General features: G+C 40.6%; 1 protein-coding gene across 5 annotated transcripts in view; it reads left to right on the top strand.

Annotated features, from left to right (window-relative positions):
* Positions 1 to 7,412, top strand: part of IARS1 (isoleucyl-tRNA synthetase 1) — an 89,571-nt gene extending 82,159 nt beyond the window's left edge. For 2 of the 5 annotated variants that reach the window (XR_012495644.1, XR_012495645.1), the window contains 4 exons: positions 1,405 to 1,548; positions 2,193 to 2,345; positions 6,603 to 6,759; positions 6,856 to 7,412. Coding sequence is in view for 3 of the 5 variants with exons in the window: in XM_019713835.2 (XP_019569394.1) it covers positions 1,405 to 1,548; positions 2,193 to 2,345; positions 6,856 to 6,938 (380 nt within the window). In the remaining 2 variants the exon portion in view is untranslated. Of the gene's footprint in view, positions 1 to 1,404; positions 1,581 to 2,192; positions 2,346 to 6,602; positions 6,760 to 6,855 lie in introns of those variants that run through there. The other 3 variants (XM_019713835.2, XM_019713838.2, XM_019713840.2) reach the window with 2 other exon arrangements.
* Positions 7,413 to 19,982: the final 12,570 nt, after the last annotated feature.

Here is a 19,982-nt window from a genome sequence, read left to right as displayed (position 1 = left end):
GTTTTATGCTATGTGGTAGGAAAGTAAGAGAGTAGAAAAATAAGAATTGGTGTTAAATACACAAATATATTATCTAAATAAGAAGTCATAACCATTACAATCTCAATTCTGTAACTGAACACGTGGTCAAAGTTTTCATCCATTATGCACCATATGTGGGTCTCTGATTTAGAGCGGGGGTCAGCAAACTTTCTCAAAGGGAATGTAAATATTTTAGACTAGGAGCTATAGCTGCCATTAAAGTGCAAAAGCAGCCATGAGCATATATTTCTAAAAATGTAAAAAACAAAAATGATCAAGGCTGTTTTATTAAAACTATTTGTATAAACAGGCAACCAGCCAGGGACCATATTCTGCCTATCCCAGGTTTAAAGTGTAAAGGGTATCCAGCCCTGCAAACTGTTGCTGCCTAGGTGGTCCTGAAACAGACTTTAAAATACCATTCCACCATTTTTCTAGCTCTTTCATGATGGGGAACAGGGTATTGCCAGTGAATTCCCTGAACACACACATTGCCACACCTCATTTGCTGAAAAAACGAGTTCCTCGGGCAAAAGCAATGCTGTGTGAGATGCCAGACATTCCCTAAGTCCATGGATAATGGGTTTGATAGAAGCATTGCAGGCAACAAAGACCAACCAAAACAGATGTCTATTCCCATAAGAGCAAAGCACTGCCTTTTCCATGATGGAAGTGGCCCAGTAACCAATCTGCCAGCAGGTGCCCTCATTCTCCCTGGCAATCATACGATACGGTAGGTGGGATGCACTGTGCAACCAGCAAAATCAGCCTTCAGAGTGGAAGTCGAGTTCCTTGAGCCCTGTATGACCCCCTCACAGCCAGAGCAGCCCCTGTGTTTGTCGGTCCATTGGGCAAGGACTTCCAAAAATGGGTCATACTGTCTACCTGGTTTTTAGGATCCTCATTCACAGTCTGCCCATTTGGAGCAATCTGTCCACATACCTTTACCCTGACTTCCTTGTCACCAGTTTTTCAATTCTGTTCGAAGTCCCTGGTCATTCCTAATCAGTCAAACCATTAGGCACTGCCCACGGATCAGTGTAGATCCATTCCCTGACCATCTCACCTGAGCATCATGAACAGCTTGGTGAATGAAGCTATGCCCATTGGGGACTCCTGGCCACACTTCTTCAGGGCCGCCCATTCAATGGTGTAGCATATTGTGTAGAACCATTCACACAGCTCTGTCAGCTGGTGAGTTCTCAGGAAGCCTGATTTTATAGAAAAGGCAATGTCTTTTGATAAACAATTAAGTGGAAAGAATCCCTGTAAAGATGGATATATGATAGTTTAATAATTAAATAGGAAAAAGTGAATGACTTCAGCTCTGAACTATCCACCCCTGAAAGAATGATTTCTTATTATTGTTTTTGTTATTTTTAGAAATAGAAAGCCAAACCAACTTACTGAGTCTTAGTGGAAAAACACTGTGTGTGACTGCAGGATCAGCTCCCTGTCTGATTGCTGGTCCTAGTACTCTTCTTTGTCAGTATATCAATCTACAGCTCCTGAACACAAACCCGCAAGGTGCGTGCCTCTGCTGTGAACACCTTCGGCAGGTGGGTTGTGGGTGCTGGGCATTAAGGCTTACTTGAATATTCAATCTCTCTGTTTTATGTGGACTTTTCAGGTTGGCATCATTGTAGTGATTTAAGTCCCACCCTGCGTTAGTGGCACACAAGGGCTTGTTTCCTTTGGCGTATTTATGTAGGAACATTTGACTTGGTGAGGAAATGAGATAAATTGGTTAGGTAAAGTTACAGCTAAATGAAGCTGAATAGTTTAAATGCCAAAACTTTTTAATTTTGCCTTATTTTCTTTCTTGGAAAATGTTTTGAAAACTGTTATTTTTCTCTTGTTATTTTGGGGTCCTCATTGTACACATTTGTTACCAAAGCCTCGGGTTCTTCATTTGACTGTTTACTGAATATCTGTTCCCCAAGCTGCTGGGCTTTTTCTGCTGGTTGGTTTTTCTTTTTCCCCGTCCCCCTCTCCCTCTGTGAGATGTTTAAGGCTGTTTCTGGAAACTGTACAGCTGTCCCACTCCACTCGTGCTCTTAAACCTACTGCTGCTGGCTTTCCAAGCCTTCAGCAGTCACCACCTCCATTAGAGCTCCAGTACCTAGAGGTGAATGCTCAGGATTTAATCCAGTTTGTTCTTTCTTCTGCAGAGGGTTTAATGGGAACAGTGGGTACTCTCCTCCTTGAAAACCCACTTGGGCAGAATGGACTTACCTACCAAGGTCTTCAGAATGAAGCAGCCAAGCTGTTTGGCCTTCGCAGCAGGAAGCTAAAGCTGTTTCTGAATGAGACTCAGATGGATGGTGAGATAGTAGAACATGCCACATTTTTGTTTTGTCTGTTTTTCTTTTGTTGAAAATAGGTTTGATACCACTGACCAATTGTAGATTATGTGTGTGAAAGGTGGTGCTAGTATTGTCTTTTTTTTTTTTTTTTTCGCTTTCTCCAGAAATTAGCCATAATATAATCTTTATAAATATAGTATTTAAAAGGATGATTACTTTTTGCTTTAGAAATAATCTAAAAATTATATTGGTGTGCTATTAAAAATCCCTGTTTCTAGAAAAATTAGCATATTTGCAGATCCTAAATTGTTCTCTTTGAATCAAAATGATAACACTGTTGTAAAATAACAGCTTGCAGGAAACTTATAACACATTGTGCCTCCTCCTTTACAGTTTATAAAGCAGTCTCACATGCATTTTCTCAATGAGTTGCATAAGAATGTGAAGAGCTAGGCCATCAGTTGACATACTCCCCATCCACTGATTCAGAAGATAGATTCAGGACGATGGCTTGCACAGGCACAGGCCAGTGTCTGCAAGGAAATGTTCTCTCTCTCATACCCCACTTTGCATCATCCACTTCTGTGGTATCAGCGTCCATGCTGTCCTGACAACTTCTCTATTGATATCTGAGCCCTCCCCTCTAAGTTCTGCTCTATAATCCGTATTGCACATCGGGCATGTTCGCTTTAATGTTGCTGTCATTGAAATCATTTCCCCAAAGTTTCCAGTGGTGTCTGTTTTTTCTCTTTATAGCCATCCTTATCATCCCAACTCAAAACCTTTTACCATTCCATGTTTTTATTTATACAGTCTTATAGCCTGGGATTTATTGGACTTTCAGAATCAGGGTTTGTGTTGTCTTCTAGCACTGGTGGAAAACTGCCTGGCCTTATCTTTTCCAGAGTTACCTCTTACCTTTGATTTTCTGCAGTTTGAATATGATATGCTTGCGTATAAGGCATTCTTCATTTTTGTTACACTGTTTTGATTTCTGAAATGTCCTTTATTTCCATTCTTTCAGCTGTAATCCCGTTATCATACAGGGCTCCGTGTGATGTCCTGGTAGGGTGTGGAGGGAGGGGAAGTGGGAATGTATCTATAATTTTATGATTAGGTCTCACTCAGTCTTCAGTGAGCCTGTGGCTCTGGGCTGTGACCTTCACAGGTGTTTCTCAGCTTTTTAATTTTTTTTCTCCTTAGGTGAGAAAGGAAGGCTATAAGGGGCTAGAGTTGGGTATTCCCCTTCCCCTGGGTCAGTTAGGCTCTGATTTTTAAAAAAATTAAAATAATAAAATGTAATTATTCATAAGGAAGGACTTCCACCATTTTGCAGGGATTCTTTTCTGAAAGTCTTATACCTTTTTTGTCCCTCATTTCCTTCATTCACTGACACCTTTTGTGTGTATTTGATTTTTTGTAGTATACCATTTTGATTCTCTTCTCACTTCCTTTTGTGTATTTTTTTAGATATTTTCTTAGTGTTTACTATGGAGATTACAGTTGACATTCTAATTTATAACAATCTCGTTTGAATTAATAATATCAATTTAACTTATAAAAACTCTGCTCCTATTCATCTCTGCCCATTTATATTCTTGTCAGAAATTACATCTTTATACATAAATATAAATTTTTAATTGTGTTTTATGTTTATTAAATTATGTACAAAACAAAAACTGGAGCTACAAACCAAAAATGCAGTAACCATTCACATAGTTATGAGTCACTGTCTAGCGTCCTTGCATTTCAACTTGCAAGCTTTTTGTTGCTTTGTTTGGGAGTGTTTTAATCACTCCTTAATTTTTGAAAAATACTTTTGCCAGATAGAGAATTCTGTGTTGATAGTTTTTTCTTTCAGCACTTTAAATATGTTATCCCATTGCCTTCTGGCTTCCATGTTTTCTGATTAGAAATAGGTTGTTAATATTACTGAATATCCCTGTTACGTTGCTTCTTTTTCACTGTTTTCAAGATTTGGTCATGATTTCTTCAGATATTCTTTCTACCTTTTTCTTTCTTATACTTCTGAAACTCCCATAATGTATTGTATGTTGATCCACTTGACTGGATGATTTCAGATGTCCTATCTTTAGGCTCACTGATTCTTCTGCCTGCTTAAATACACTGTTTAGCTCCTCTAGTGAATTGGTTTCATTTATAGTACTTTTCAACTCCAGAATCTCTATTTGGTTCTTTTTTATAGTTTCTCTTTATTGATATTCTTAATTTATTGATACTTGTTTCCATGGTTTTCTTTTAATTCTTTGTGGTTTCCATTGGCCTTTCCATTGGTCTGTGGTTTTCCATTTAAGAGGGTTGTTTTAGAGTGTTCGCAAGTTCAAGTATTTGTACTTCCTCAGGGACAGATACTATCAATTTATTTTTTCCTGTGAATGGGCCATACTTTCCTTTGTCTGCCTTGTGATTTGTTGTTATTGTTGTTGTTGTTGTCGAAAACTGGACATTTGAATACTATACTGTGGTAACTCTGGAAATCAGTTTCTCCCCCTCCCTAGAATTTGCTGGTTTTGATATTTAAAGGCTATAATCGTTCATTTGTTTTATGACTTTTCCCAATGATTTTTTGCAAAGACTGTAATCCTGCTTGTCTATAGTCACTGAAGTCTCTGTTCCTTTAGCTTGTATCCAGCTACTGTTTGATAGAGATTTTTTTGACCTCCAGGAGCTTCAAGTTTAAAAACAGAATACCTGCCTCTCCCAATCTGCGGATTGGCTCCGTGTGGGTCACTCCATCAGCACAACCAGGCTGTTTACAACTCTGCTTCAGCCTTCATGTCCTGTTTGCACTGAGCCTGAGGAGCAGCCAGATTTGGCCAGAAAAGCCTTTACCTTTTTCAGTATTCAAAGCTTTGGGTCTTCTCAGGTCTTTTCTGTATATGCATCCTGGCCTGGGCGATTTTTAATGCCCTAATTGTCCACAGAAACTCTCCTGCTTTTCCTCCCAGGCCTCACGCAATCTATGTATATTTCAATCATAATCTTTTGCCAACACAGCTGTGAGCTTTTTATTTGCCTTACATTATTTTTAAGCAATACCTACCACTTTCTGCTCTGAGTGAGTTCCAAGTTAGGCAAAACAAAGATAAGCTCCTTATGTAAGCATTTCATGTAGCCCCCAGACAGGTTAGAATAGTAACACAGTATTGTCGCTCTATTCCTCCTGGAACTATGTGCCAGGGTCCCATGCGGGGAAGATGGGCTGCTGTCTTTAGGCCCACCGCCAAGCAAGGAAGCAGCCTGACACACAAGCTGGTATCTTTAGCCTCATTTTCACTGTATTTTTCCTCTGAAAATTGCCTTTCATAAAATGTTAATAATTTGGTAAATTAGAAGGATCACATAAGGCTTACAGTTTTAAAAACTCACTGATGCCTTCTTGCTTATTCCACTAGATTCTAAATATCATCTCCAGATCCTGTAGTTAATCTATTAAGAAGGTAGCATTGAGAATATTTTTACAGTCAATATTCCTGCCAGGAAGGACCCATTTCTGGAGAAAGTTGATCCTTTCCTTTGAATTTAGATCTCACTAGAAGCAAAATGCCCCACACTAGGTAATGAATTTTTTTTCTTTTCTCATTCCCTCTCCCTTTTTGAGTTTTTATATATTCAACTGCATTTGCTTTATGCTTTGGATACTCAAATTTTTTACCTTTGGCCATATTGCCTCCCATATTCTTTGACATGAGCCCTTCAGTCTTGGAAAAGATCTTGTTTTCTGGCATCACAAGATGTCCTAGTCTTACCATGTACTCTTACTTCCCCAGACCTAGAAATGGCTGTTCTTCCTGTTACAGGAACCACAAATCGGGGCTACTGGCTTGGCTTTATGTCTAAGCCTTTTCTGTAAACATAGGAAATATCTGTGTGGTGGTATGGAGTGAGGGGTTATGGGGACATCTTGGGCAATACCGAGTTAGTTTGGTTGAGGGCACAGTGCTCCATAAGTCTGACCAAGACTTCTAATCCCAACTGTAAGAGGTTAGGGTCCAACTACAGCCTCAAAGGGAAGGGTCCACACAAGGCCACTGTCTCTTCTGGTACTAACTGCAAATTCAGAGGGTTTTTCAAAACCACTCTCAGGTTTGGTAATTTGCTAACACATTTCACAGAACTTACTGTGAGCTATTGCATTCACAACTACATTTATTACAGGGAAAGGATAAAGGTAGAACGAGGCAAATGAATAGATATTCAGGACCAAATCTGGGAGGGGTCCAAACACAGAGCTTCAGTTGTTTTCTCTCCAAGGAGTCCTGGCCCTGATGCATATCAGTATGTAGTGTGTGACCAACCAGAGAAGTTTGCCCGAGCCTTGGCGTCCAGTTTGTATTGAGCCCTCGTTATGTAGGCATGATTGACTCATTAGATTCCCCAGGAGCTGGGACAAAGGTCACACCTCTCTAAGGTGAGGCCAAATTCATTGCTACTTGGGCAGTTAACATTTTTTAAATATCCAGAATAGGTAGAAAATTTATTATTTTTTAACTTCCTTCTATTCCAGAAATTACAGAGGAAATTCCCATGAAGACTTTGAACGCGAAGACTGTGTATATTTCTGTATTACCGACAACAGCTGACTTCTAACATTCAGTTATCAGTGTCGTTAGTCAGCCTTTTCCTGGCGTGTACCTGTCCCTACAAACACACACACACACACACACACACACACACACACACAGAAGATATTTCCTTCAGGTGCATGTACAAGCATAATATTCCGTTTTTGGTCTGAATATGAAATGGGATTGATTCAACAAGTGGCTTGACACCTCACAGTAATATTCACACTTAACCTAAACACCTATGCAGTCATGTTTGATAGAGGTTACAGTGTTACCTCAGCATTACAGAGTTCATTTCTCTGCTTAAACTCTTAAGTATAGAAGGTAGAAGTGATTTAAATGGCATGGTATATATAATTCTATGGTCTTTTAAAACTTAAATATAAGACCTCTTGAAGGAATGGACACTGTTATATATATTTCAGCTACCTGGATTTTCCTGGGTAATTTGATGGAATAGTAAATCATAACAATAAACATGCTTTCTCTCAGATAATAGATGTATTAAAAGTAATTCATTCTCTCATAGTTTAATGAAACTTGAAATTTATAATCTTTAAAGAACACAGAAACTTCATGGTGACTTCTGTATTAAAACATGGACTAAAACATCTCATTTTACTCCTTCCCAAAATCCTGTGTGGCAAAGAAGCAGATGCCAAGACAAAATTAGATATTCAAGAATTCACTGGGGGAAATATACATGAGGAGTAAAGAGAAGGAGCAAGAATAGAGGGTGCCTGCAGACTACAATTTAGGTCTGGCACCTGGGAAAAGATGAGAGGAAGATTAATTAGAAACAGCCTAGAGTGCAGTGCAACTTTCAGAAAATCTTGGTCAGGTCAATCAAGAGTCCCAGGACTAGGATTCCTTTTAGAAAGAGTCCAGAGTTGGGTATAAATGACCTGTCTTTGTACTGCTGCATTGTTTAGTCAGTGGCTTGGCGCAGCCCCAGGTAGGCGTGGTCTCAGCACGAACGCCTTGGTGGATCTGAATGTGTAGTGGCTGGAAGCTTTCAACCAGCTATGCTTCTTGCATCATGTTCCCCTAAGGGGAAATCTGCGTGGTGCATCTCTCTGGATGCTACAATAACTATTCAAATCCAAACCCACAAGGTTGGAAGAAACAAAACAAAATAATAAATGTTGACAAGGATGCAGAGAAATTCGAACCCTTGTGCACTGTAGGTGGGGATGTAAAATGGTACAGTCACTGTGGGAAACAGTATGGAGGTTCCTAAAAAAATTAAATATGGGGCGGGGGCGGCCTGGTGGCTCAGGCGGTTGGAGCTCCATGCTCCTAACTCCGAAGGCTGCTGGTTCGATTCCCATATGGGCCAGTGGGCTCTCAACCACAAGGTTGCCGGTTCAACTCCTCGAGTCCCACAAGGGATGGTGGGCTGCACCCCCTGCAACTAGCAACAGCAACTGGACCTGGAGCTGAGCTGCACCCTCCACAACTAAGATTGAAAGGACAACAACTTGACTTGGAAAAAAGTCCTGGAAGTACACACTGTTCCCCAATAAAGTCCTGTTCCCCTTCCCCAATAAAATCTTTAAAAATAAATAAATATAGGGGCAGTCGGATGGCTCGGTTGGTTAGAGCATGACCTCTTAACAACAGTGTTGCCAGTTGAATTCCCACATGGGCCAGTGAGCTGCGCCCTCCACAACTAGATTAAAGACAACAAGCTACTGCTGAGCTGCCGGAGGGGCAGCCGGATGGCTCAGTTGGTTAAAGCGCGAGCTCTGAACAACAGAGTTGCTGGTTCAATTCCTGCATGGGATGGTGGGCTGCACGTCCCTACAACTAAAGATTGAAAATGGTGACTGGACTGGACTTGGAGCTGAGCTGCGCCCTCCACAACTAGATTAAAGGACAACGACTTGACTTGGAGCTGATGGGCCCTGGAAAAACACACTGTTCCCCAACATTCCCCAATTGAAAAAAAAAAAAAAAGGAAAGGAAATAAAAAAAGATACTCCTATGTCCAATTAAAAAAAAAAAAGTTAAATATAGAACAACCTTACGATCCAGCAATTCCACTTCTGGGTATATACTCTAAAGCACTGAAAGCAGAGTTTGAAGAGCTATTTCCACACCCAAGTTCATTATAGCATTGTTCACAGCAGCCAAGTGATAGAGCAATCCAAACGTCCATTGCGGGATACATGGATACATGGGTGAAGAAAATGGGGTCTATATATGCAATTGAATATTATTCAGTCTTTAGAAAGAAGGATGAACTTTAAGGACATTATGCTAAGTGAAACCAGGCACAAAAAGAAATGCTGTATGATTGTACTTACATGAAGTACCTACGAGGTGGATCAATACTGTGAAAGATTAAATTTAAAAATTTATTACAGTAAAAGATGTATTGCCAATAATACCCCTCAAATACTCCCCCTGGCTTTGAACACTTATCCCAGCATTCTGGCCACTTTCTGAAGCAGTTCTGGAAGTCTTCTTTCGTGAGTGTCTTTAGTTGCACTGTCATGGTTGCCTGGATGTCCTGAATCATTTTGACTTTGGGGAAGAGCCAGAAGTCGCACGGTTCCAGATCCAGTGAATAAGGTCAATGAAGACACACCGTAATGTTTTTATTTGACAGAAATTGCCATATACCAGAAGCAATGTATGACACAGAACATTGTCATGATGGAGGATGACTTACAGCCCACTTTTAAACACACCTTTCAACTGTAGCTTACACCTGACAGCACTGAACAAGGTGAAACTTGTCACACAGTTACTAAGGTCTGACGCACCACTCCCCATATTGAAGATCCCTGTCTGTCTGTTGGATGGCACTTGGCAGCAACATTCACCGTATTTTGTAATCACAGCGGAAAGGCTCCGTGTCACACATCACTTCTGTATGGCAATTTCTGTCAAATAAAAACATTACGGTGTATCCTCATCCACCTTATTTACTGGATCTGGCACTGTGCAACTGCTGGCTCTTCCCCAAAGTCAAAATGACCATGAAAGGTAAACGTTTTGAATCAATTCAAAACGTAACTGCTCCCAGTAGCCAAAGCTGGAACAATTTGAACAAGCAAAAAAATTAGTATTGGATTAAAATCCAAAGTATGGCAGTCCCCCACCCCATCTGCAGTTCATTTTACATGTTTTTAGTTACAGTGAACTATGGCCCAAAAATATTAAATGAAAAATTCCAGAAATAAATAACTCCTAAGTTTTAAAGGACATCGAGGTAGCTATGAGAGCACAACTAAAGACACTCATGAAAGAGGACTTCCAGAACTGCTTCAGAAAATGGCAAGAATGATGGGATAAGTGTGTTCGAAGCGAGGGGGAGTATTTTGAGGGGGATTAATGGCAATGTGTCTTTTACTGAAATTTTTTCATTTAAACACTATTGTTTGATCACACCTCATAGTCAAGCTCATTAAAACAAAATACAATGGTGGTTGCAAGCAGCTGCAGGGAGGGAGAAATGGGGAGTTGGTAAAATGGAATGGTTTTAGTTTTGCAAGAGGAAAAAGTACTAGAAGTCCTCTGCACAACAATGTAAATACAGTTAATACTACTAAACTCTATCCTTAGGAATGATTAAGCTGGTAAATTTTATGTAATTTTTATAACAATTTTTAGATTTGTTATTGTTAAAGGAAGAAGCCAACCTGTAACTGCTCCCAGTAGCCAAAGCTGGAACAATTTGAACAAGAAAAAAATTAGTATTGGATTAAATCCAAAGTATGGCAGTCCCCCACCCCCACCTGTGGTTTCATTTTACATGTTTTCAGTTACAGTCAACTGTGGCCCAAAAATACTAAATGAAAAATTCCAGGAATAAATAATTCATAAGTTTTAAATTGAGTAGTGTGATGAAATCTCAAGCTGTCCCCCTCTGTCCTACCCAGGACATGAATCATCTCTTTGTCTAGCATATCCATGCCCACTAGTCACTCACCGTGTTTCCCCAAAAATCAGACCTAGCCAGACCATCAGCTCTAATGTGTCTTGTGGTGCAAAAAATAATGTAAGAACCAGTATTATAATTTATTATATGACCCAGTCTTATATTAAAATAAGACCAGGTCTTACATTCATTTTTGCTCCAAAAGACACATTAGAGCTGGTGGTCCGGCTCGGTCTTATTTTTGGGGAACCACAGCAGTAGCTGTCTCAATTATATCAACAGTCACAATATTGCAATGTTTGTGTTCAAGTCGCCTTTATTTACTTAATAACAGCCTCAAAGCACAAGAGTAGTGATGCTGGCAACTTGGAGATGCCAAAGAGAAGCTATAAAGTGCTTCCTTTAAGTGAAAAGGTGGAAGTTCTTGACACGGGAAAGGAAAAATTGTATACTGAGGTTGGTAAGATCTACAGTAAGAACAAATGTTTCTACCTGTGAAAATTGTGAAGAAGGAAAAAAATTTATGCTAGTTTTACTCTCCCACATCAAACTGCAAAAGTTAAAACCACAGTGCATGATAAATGCTTAACAGATGGAAAAGGCATTAAATTCATGGGTATAAGACATGAACAAAAAATGTGTGCCAATCAACAGCAGCATGTTGCACAGAAAGCACGGAAGCTCTACAAGGTCTGACAATTAAGTTCGCGAACTTGGTGCTTACATTGCAGCACTGTACAAATAACAGCTCAGTAAGGTTTCATAACCTTGGTATATCAGTGTCTCATGGCTGCGTTTGTGTCAATGTGTGGCGGTTTCTTGCTGAGTTGCATTCATTATTTTTGCGTGTTTTGGGCAAGAGTGAAAGTGAAATCAGGAACATGTTAGTCCAAGTTTATGGGGATAATGCCATGAAGAAAAGAGCATTCTGAGGGGAGAGAATGTGTCACTGATGAAGAGAGGTCAGGGCGGCCAGTAATGAGCAGAACTAATGAAAACATTGCAAAAATGTGTTGACTTGTGCGTCAAAATCATCAGCTGACTGAGAAGCATAGCAGACCAAGTAAATATTGATAGAGAAACAATTGGGAAAATCTTAACTGAAAATCTTGGCCTGAGAAAGGTGTGTGCAAAAATGGTCCTGAGGAGCTCACTAATGAACAAAAGCGAAGGAGAGTCGAAGTTCGCCAAGACCTTTGGCGAAATAAGACGATGTTTTGGGCCATGTTATCACTGGTGATGAAACATGGGTATACCAATATAACCCTGAAACAAAGTGTCAAAGTGTACAATGGAAGCCAGCCAATTCTCTACAACCAGAAATGTTTCGTCACTCCAAATCAAGAGTCAAAACAATGTTGGTAACCATTTTGATGTCAGAGGGATTATTCATTATGAATTTCTACCAACTGGAGAAACAGTTAACCGTTTACTATTTGGAAGTGCTGAAAAAGATACATGAAAAAGTTAGACAACCTGAACTTTTCGCCAACATTTCATGGCTCTTGCATCACAACAATGCACCAGCTCACACGGCACTGTCTGTGAGGGAGTTTTTAGCCAGTAAACAAATAATTGTATTGGAACACCCTCCCTACTCAGCTGATCTAGCCTCCAGTGACTTCTTTCTTTACCCGAAAATAAAGGAAATATTAAAAGTAAGAAATTTTGATGACATTCAGGACATCATTAATATGGCAATAGCTCTAATGACCATTCTAGAAAAAAAGTTCCAAACTGTCTTTGAAGGGTGGACTAGGCACTGGTGTTGGTGCTTAGCTTCCCAAGGGGAGTACTTCGAATGTGACCATGGTGATACTTAGCAATAAGGTATGTCGCACTTTTTCTAGGATGAGTTCGCAAACTTAGTTGTCAGTATGAGGACTTCAGCAAGGGATCCCCTGAAATTAGTGACCACATTCACTTTTATTAGAGTATATTGTGACAGTTGTTCTATTATTAGTTAATTTCTTACTGTGCCTAATTTATAAATTAAACCTTATCATAGATAAGCACCTAAAGGGGTAAAACTGTATATATAGGTTTTGATACTGTCCTGTTTCATGCATCCACTAGGGGTGGGGCTTATACATCCACTTAGGGGGACTATATAAAATAAATTTCCATGAGTCCATACTGATATAAATGATTAAATACATAGCGAAAAGACAAATCTGTACAGAATTCCAAATAATTTATATACATAGTCCCCATGAAGGCAGTGTATTTTAACTCCCCATACTGTGAAAGTGGGCTCTGCTTAATGACTTACTTCCAAAGAGTAGAGTATGGAAGAGGGTTAAAAAGTAACTTCCTCACAGCTTGGCTCAGAAGTGAATAGAAGCATTTCAGGAGGGCACAATATTGTAGCCGTATTGGTTTCATCTCTTCTGTGATTACAAAAGGATTGAACTTCATCATAATGGAGTAAATGCAGTACAAAAATTTTACATAAATGAACACTGCAAAGATAAATCCAACTAAAGTCTTCATCAAACACAAGAAATTATTTTGTTAGGTATAAGGTAATTTTTTTAATGTTCTTTTTCATGTATGTTATTAAAATGTTGATTTTTTTTTTTTTTTAAGTAACTTCACAGTTTAGAAAAGTGGCAAACACTACCTCGGACAGGTGATAAATGTTAACATTACCAGTCATGATAGCATATCCTCAATCCTCAATATGACATAAGAATGCTACTTTATCTCTCTGCTTCTCCCAAGAAGTCTAACCCCAGTCTAACCATGAGAAAAAAATCTCAGACAAACCCAAATTCAGAGAGATTCTGAATGCCTCACTCATCTAAAGGACAGTTCATCAAAAATAAGGAAAGTCTAAGAAACTGTCACAGACAAAACAGACATAAAAACTAAATATGTGACATTCTGGATGTTATCCAGGAACAGGAAAATGTCTTTAGGAAAAAACTCATGAGATCTGAATAAAATACGGACTTTAGTTAACAATACAGGCATATCTCATTTTATTGTGTCACTATATTGTGCTTTATAGATATTGTGATTTTCACAAAGTGAAGGCAAGACCCTCCACCAGCAAAAAATAATTACAACTCACTGAAAGCTCAGATGATGGTTAGAATTTTTTTTACAAATAAAATGCTTTTTAATTAAGGTATGTATGCTGTTTTTTAGATATAATGCTATTGCACACTTAATAGTCTACAGTATAGCATAAGCATAGCTTTTATATGCACTGGGGAACCTAAACACTTGTGTGACTCACCTTATTGCTGTTTTAGCTTTATTGTGGTGGTCTAGAACCAAACCTGCAATATCTCTGAGGTCTGCCTGTATTGTGTGTGTGTTGTTGTTTGTTAAATAGCTGAAAAAATATAATGTGAGATATTAACAATATGGTAAACTGGGTATGAGGTATATGGGAATCTGAAACAATTTAAAAGTATTTTTAATAAGTGAAGAAAAGTCAAATTTCTTTTTGTAATAGCATCAAAAACCAGGAAATACTCAGGGATAAATTTGACCAAAGATGTGCAGTACCTTTGACCTGAAAATTACAAAATATTGCTTAGAGATAATAAAGAAAACCTATATAAGTGAAACTGATGTATCATGTTAGTCAGCTAGGGCTGCCATAACAAAATACCACAGACAGAGGCTTAAACAACAGAAATTTTCTCACAGTTCTGGAGTCTGGAAGTCCAAGATCAATATGTCTGGAAGTTTGGTTTCTCCTAAGGGCTCTCGCCTTGGCATTATCAGATGGCCACCTTTTCATTGTGTCCTCGTATGATCTCTTGTCTGTGCATGCGCACTCCTGATGTCTCTGCCTCTTTTTGTCAGGATACGGATACCAGTTCTATTTAACTAGGGCCCCATCCTTCTGATCTCATTTAACCTTAATTACCTTTATGAAGGTAATTATGGTCACATGGTGGCTAAGGCCTCAACATATGAATTTTGAGGGAACAATTTAGTTCATAGTAGTGTTCATGGATTCAAAGACTCAATATTTTAAAGCTGACAGTTCTCCCTAATTGATCTATAGATTCAATGTAATCCCAGTCAAAATCCCAGCAGGATTTTTTTCATAGACATGAGCAAGTTAATTCTAAATTTGATATGGAAAAGCAAAGGATTTAAGAGCCAAATAAATTTTCAGAGAAGTAGAAAGATGGAGGACTTAACCTGATTTCAAGACTTATAAGATTATAATAATTAAGACTGAAATTGGCATAAAGATAACAAATATATCATTAAGACAGAGAATCCAGAAATAGACCCATATGGATATTTTCAATTGATTCTTTCAAATGATGCCAAGGACCTCAATGGGAAAAGGATAATCTTTATCCCAAAATTGTTCTGGGAAAAGTGGATTGTCATAAATACACACACATACAGAATCTTGACCTATATTTCTCCATATACAAAAACTAGCTCTACATCAAAATACAAACATAAACGTTAAACATAACAAAATAGGTTCCAGTCAAGATGGCAGAGTAGGTAAACACTGTGCTTACCTTCTTTCACAACCACATCAAAATTACAACTAAACTACAGAACAACCATCATTGAGAATCACCTAAAATCTTGATGAACCGAAGCCCTAAAACTAAGGACATGCAAAAGAAGCCACCTCGAGATTAGTAGGAGGGTGTGGGAACAGAGCCAGGAGTGCAGTTTCCAGGCTCTCGGCCTCATGTAGAAGGGTGCTGGCTCAGGTAGTAAATGGCCATCAACTGTGATTGCATGGCCATCAGCTGTGGCTAGTTGGCCATCAGCTGTAACCAGTGAGCCATTGGCCACTAATATAACTGCTGTGGCTAGGCTTGTAAAAAAGATGGGGGCTAGCAAGAAGATGGTGGCTGAGCCTGCAAGCGGAGCAGTGAGGGTTGAGAATTGAATGGCTCCTGTTTCCTGTTTCTCCAACCCAGCCACCAGTGAGAATATAGTGGTATGACTCAGTGTGGGGACAGAGCCCCAGAAAGTAGTTTACAGGCTCTCGGCCTCACGTGGAAAGGTGCTGGCTCGGGTGGTGGATGGCCATCGGCTGTGGCTGATTGGCCATCGGCTATGGCCGGTTAGCCGATTGGCCGCTAGTATAACTGCTGTGGCTACCGAGGAGAGCCGAGGATTGCCGAGGAGCCGAGGAGAGCGGAAGAGAGTAGAGGAACAGAGTCGAGGAGAGTGAAGGAGAGTCGTTGGTTGGTCGGTTGGTGGAAAGGCAGACAGCAGGTCGCGCGTCCGTTGGGCCCAGCCTCCAGTGAGACCATAGTGGTATGACTCCCCTACCTATGGCTCCGTGGGTGTTCCTTTTTGGCCTCACCATATCCTGCGTTCTTGTGTGGGGAGCGGGACCAGAGACCCCGCAGGCCTCCCTGCACAACACTAATACTGTCCTAAAATAAGTGAAAGTAATAAACACTGTCATGCAGGGTGTCCTGCGGGGTCTCTGGTCCCGCTCCCCACATAAGAACGCAGGACATGGTGAGGCCAAAAAGGAACATCCACGGAGCTATAGATAGGGGAGTCACACCACTGCAGTCTCGCTGGCGGCTGGGTTGGAGACACAGGAAGCAGGAGCCACACTATCCGCAACCTGCCATTCACTTCTCTGCCAACCAACCAACCCCACTTGCTAACTGCAATCCGCGCTTGCCAGCCACCATCTTCTTGCTAGCCCCCCATTTTTTGCTAGAGTAGCCACGGCAGTTATATTAGTGGCCAATGGCTCACTGGTTACAGCTGACGGCCAACTAGCCACAGCTGATGGCCATGCAATCACCGTTGATGGCCATTTACTACCTGAGCCAGCACCTTTCTACGTGAGGCCAAGAGCCTGGAAACTGCACTCCTGGCTCTGTCCCCACAGAGGGACAGAGATGCAGAACGGGTTCGTCCCACACCCGTGTGTGACCATGAAAAATTAGGAGAGGTATCGTGGCTGCAGAGGTTGCACTAGAGGAGCAAGGGGACCCAGCCCCACCCAAACCCAGGGTTTCAGTGCCAGGGAGAGAAGTCCCCATAATTTCTGGTTGTAAAAACCTGCAGAGATTGTGACTGAGTGAGACGTAGGGTGGCTGGAGTCCCAGATGCTCCTCTTAAAGGGACTGCACACAGACTTACTGAAGGAAACACTGACTCAGCTCCAGCGCTGGGGCAGCAGCTGAGAAGGGGGCAGGGACATACAGGGGGAACTGAGTTGTCTGGCTTGGGGCAAGGCCAGGGTGTGGGGAGCAGCTGTTTTCCAGACAGAGGAGCTGGTGGAAACTATTGTTTCTTTGTTGAGCCCTCCCCCTTCCTGGCATGCAAAAGCTGTATCTCAGTCTCCATCAAACTGGCTCATGCCTCTCATTCCCCACACCCCCCAGTGATTCAAGACCCCATCCCACCCAACTTTCTGGCACACCCAGAAAGCTGATTCCAGTGGATTTTCATACAAACTGCCTACCTTAGTTCATGCTGCAGACTTCCCTAGGGTCTCTCAAAGGTTTGCAGAACCCAGACAAGCATCATCTGGCTTGAGTGTGTCCTGTACCTCTGGCTGAGCAGCCCTAAGCCCACCACTAGTGGCAGCCAGCCTTGGTTTGTGACTCGGCCCCTTGAGGCACTTCCAGAAATGGCACAGGTGACAGCCATCTGCGGATTTTTTTGTGGTTCCTGCTGGGTGGCTCCAGGTAGGACACAGTCTGCGGCTGAACTTGACCAGCAGTGGATCCCCTCCAAAGTGGTACTGGAGCTGGAAAACGAGCTGGAACATTACCCAGCTGCCTCCAAGAATGACACACCCAAGGGGTAGATTGGGCAAGCACCAGAGCCCTGCTGAGGCAGATCCTGCTCTGTAGGGTCAGCTCTTCCACATTAGTCACAGCCAGTTCTCAGAACCAATGAGCCTGAAGGTCAATCCCTCCCATTGTATCATAAAAGTGAAATAGAATGGAGCTGAAAGAGTATATCAAGAAATACGGGGGCAGCCAGTATGCTCAGTGGTTAGAGCGCCGTGCTCATAACACCACGGTCACTGGTTTGTTTCCCACATGGGCCAGTGAGCTGCGTCCTCCACAATTACATTAAAATAACGACTTGACATGGAGCTTATGGGTCCTGGAAAAACACCCTGTTCCCCAATATTCCCCGATAAAAATTTAAAAAAAAAAGTTTTTAAACTTTCCAACTTTACTGAAAGACACAAATCTAGAGATTCATGAAGCTATGAAGCTGAGCAAATCTCAAACAGGATTAACCCAAAGAAATCCAAACCAAGATTACATCATAACTAAACTTCTGAAAACAAAAGACAAAAAAAAAAAAAAAAATCTTGTGCTCAGCCAGTGATAAATAGTGCATTACCTCTAGGAGAACATCATGCAAATCATATGAGAATAGATTTATCACTTAAAATCATGGAGACCAGAAATAAGTGACACAATATTTTGTTAAGAGCTGAAAACAAACAAACAAACAAAAAAAACCCCAAAAGAAACCTCCAACTGCAAATTCCCTATCCATCAGTAATTAAGGGAGAACAAAGATATTTTCAGACAATGGAAACTAAAATAATTTGTCACTAGAAGATCTACCATTAAAGACTGGTTAGAGGAAGTTATTGAAATAGGAAAGCATAAAAGAAAGAACCTGAAAAAACAAAACAAAGAAACCCTTGTAACATAAAGAACATGATCTAATCAATGAATTCAGTAAAGTTGCAGGATAGACAAAATTAACATACAAAAGTTAGTAGCATTTCTATACAGTAATGACAAATTATATATATATATAAAAAGAAACTTGCCAGAAACGGGTTCTTGGTGGACATCACAAGAAAGAATTCAAGGACGCACTGAATAAACCAAGTGAGTGGAGGATGTATTAAAAGAAAAGAAGAGTTGATGCCATGCTAAGGTCCTGCTGCCTGCTGCTTGAAAAAGTTAAAAATCAAGAGACATGGTTGGTGGAAAGAAAAGCAGGTTTATTCAGAATGCAGGCATTCTGGTAAAACGGTGGACTCCTGTCCAAAGGCCATCTTCCTGTTCCTAAAGTGGTTAGGAAGTTGTATAGTGTCGACAAAATACATCCAGCCTAACAGAAAGCTTATGAGTTTATTTGAGCCAAACTGATGACAATTGCAGGGAAGCAAAGTCTTAATGGATTGAGAAAATGCTCCAGAGAATGGCGGTTTGCAGCTTATTTTATACACAGAATTAAAGGAGGAGGGTTACATGAAATTCATTGGTGGTAGGTTAAGAGAATGGGAACAAGCAAAGCAGGGAAATCACTGGGGTTGGATAAAAGTAAATTGGAGAGACAGGTACTTCTTTCACATAGGTGGGTGCGGGATAGTTAATAGTTCACATAGAGATGTTAATCAAGGGACAAGAATAATAATGAGGGATTCTGTAGTTTCCTGCTCCGGTCTGGAAAAAGGGATTACTGACATTCTGAGGATGTCATCTCAGGTGCAAAAAGACAATAGACAGGCTCACTTCAGGTGAAGATTGACTTTATGAAGGAAGCTTCAGGCTAAAGATGTGACTTCTCACCATGGCCCACCTTAGTTATGAATTCTTTTATGTTCACACCGTCTTACGTGGTTATTTTCAGTTTCCTCAGCTTGTCAGGTTTAACTTGTAACCCCTTTTCGTCCTCAATAAGTACACAAGAAGAACAAAGGAAGGGGGAGTCAGGCAGACAGGTCTGAGGGCAGACTTTGCTTCCTGGGGTCTGGTCTGTTTGAAGATAATGTTATCTCTGGACTCCAGACTCAGCCACCATGGCCTGGGACTTTATGCGTCACCAGTAAAAACTGCAAGGCAGTTGCATATTGGATTCCTGTGTCTGGACACATGAGGCTTAAGAAGTTGCCCTTTCCAGGTTAGGATTCTGCTAATTAAATGGATTAATGAGGTACGGGCAGCCATGAGAAAGGCAACAAAACAGAGTTCTTAATCAGCAAGGGGAGAAACAAAAAAGCTGAATATCAGGATGGATCTAAGTGCAAACTAAGTCTAATTACAGGAGGCTAGATAGCAAGATATGTGGTGAGTCAAACTGTAAACGACCTTAGTCTGTGTTATTGATTCCCAAATTTCACCCTGTATAGAGCGTATAAAATGTATCATATATGTGGATTGAGGTTTGCAAAACATGTTGTTTATTAGTAGGGAGAGGACTATGACCACACATATGTGAGAC

This window comes from Rhinolophus sinicus, linkage group LG04, assembly GCF_036562045.2.
Source record: "Rhinolophus sinicus isolate RSC01 linkage group LG04, ASM3656204v1, whole genome shotgun sequence".
NCBI classification, from domain to species: domain Eukaryota; kingdom Metazoa; phylum Chordata; class Mammalia; order Chiroptera; family Rhinolophidae; genus Rhinolophus; species Rhinolophus sinicus.
This window is presented reverse-complemented; position numbering and strand designations above follow the sequence as displayed.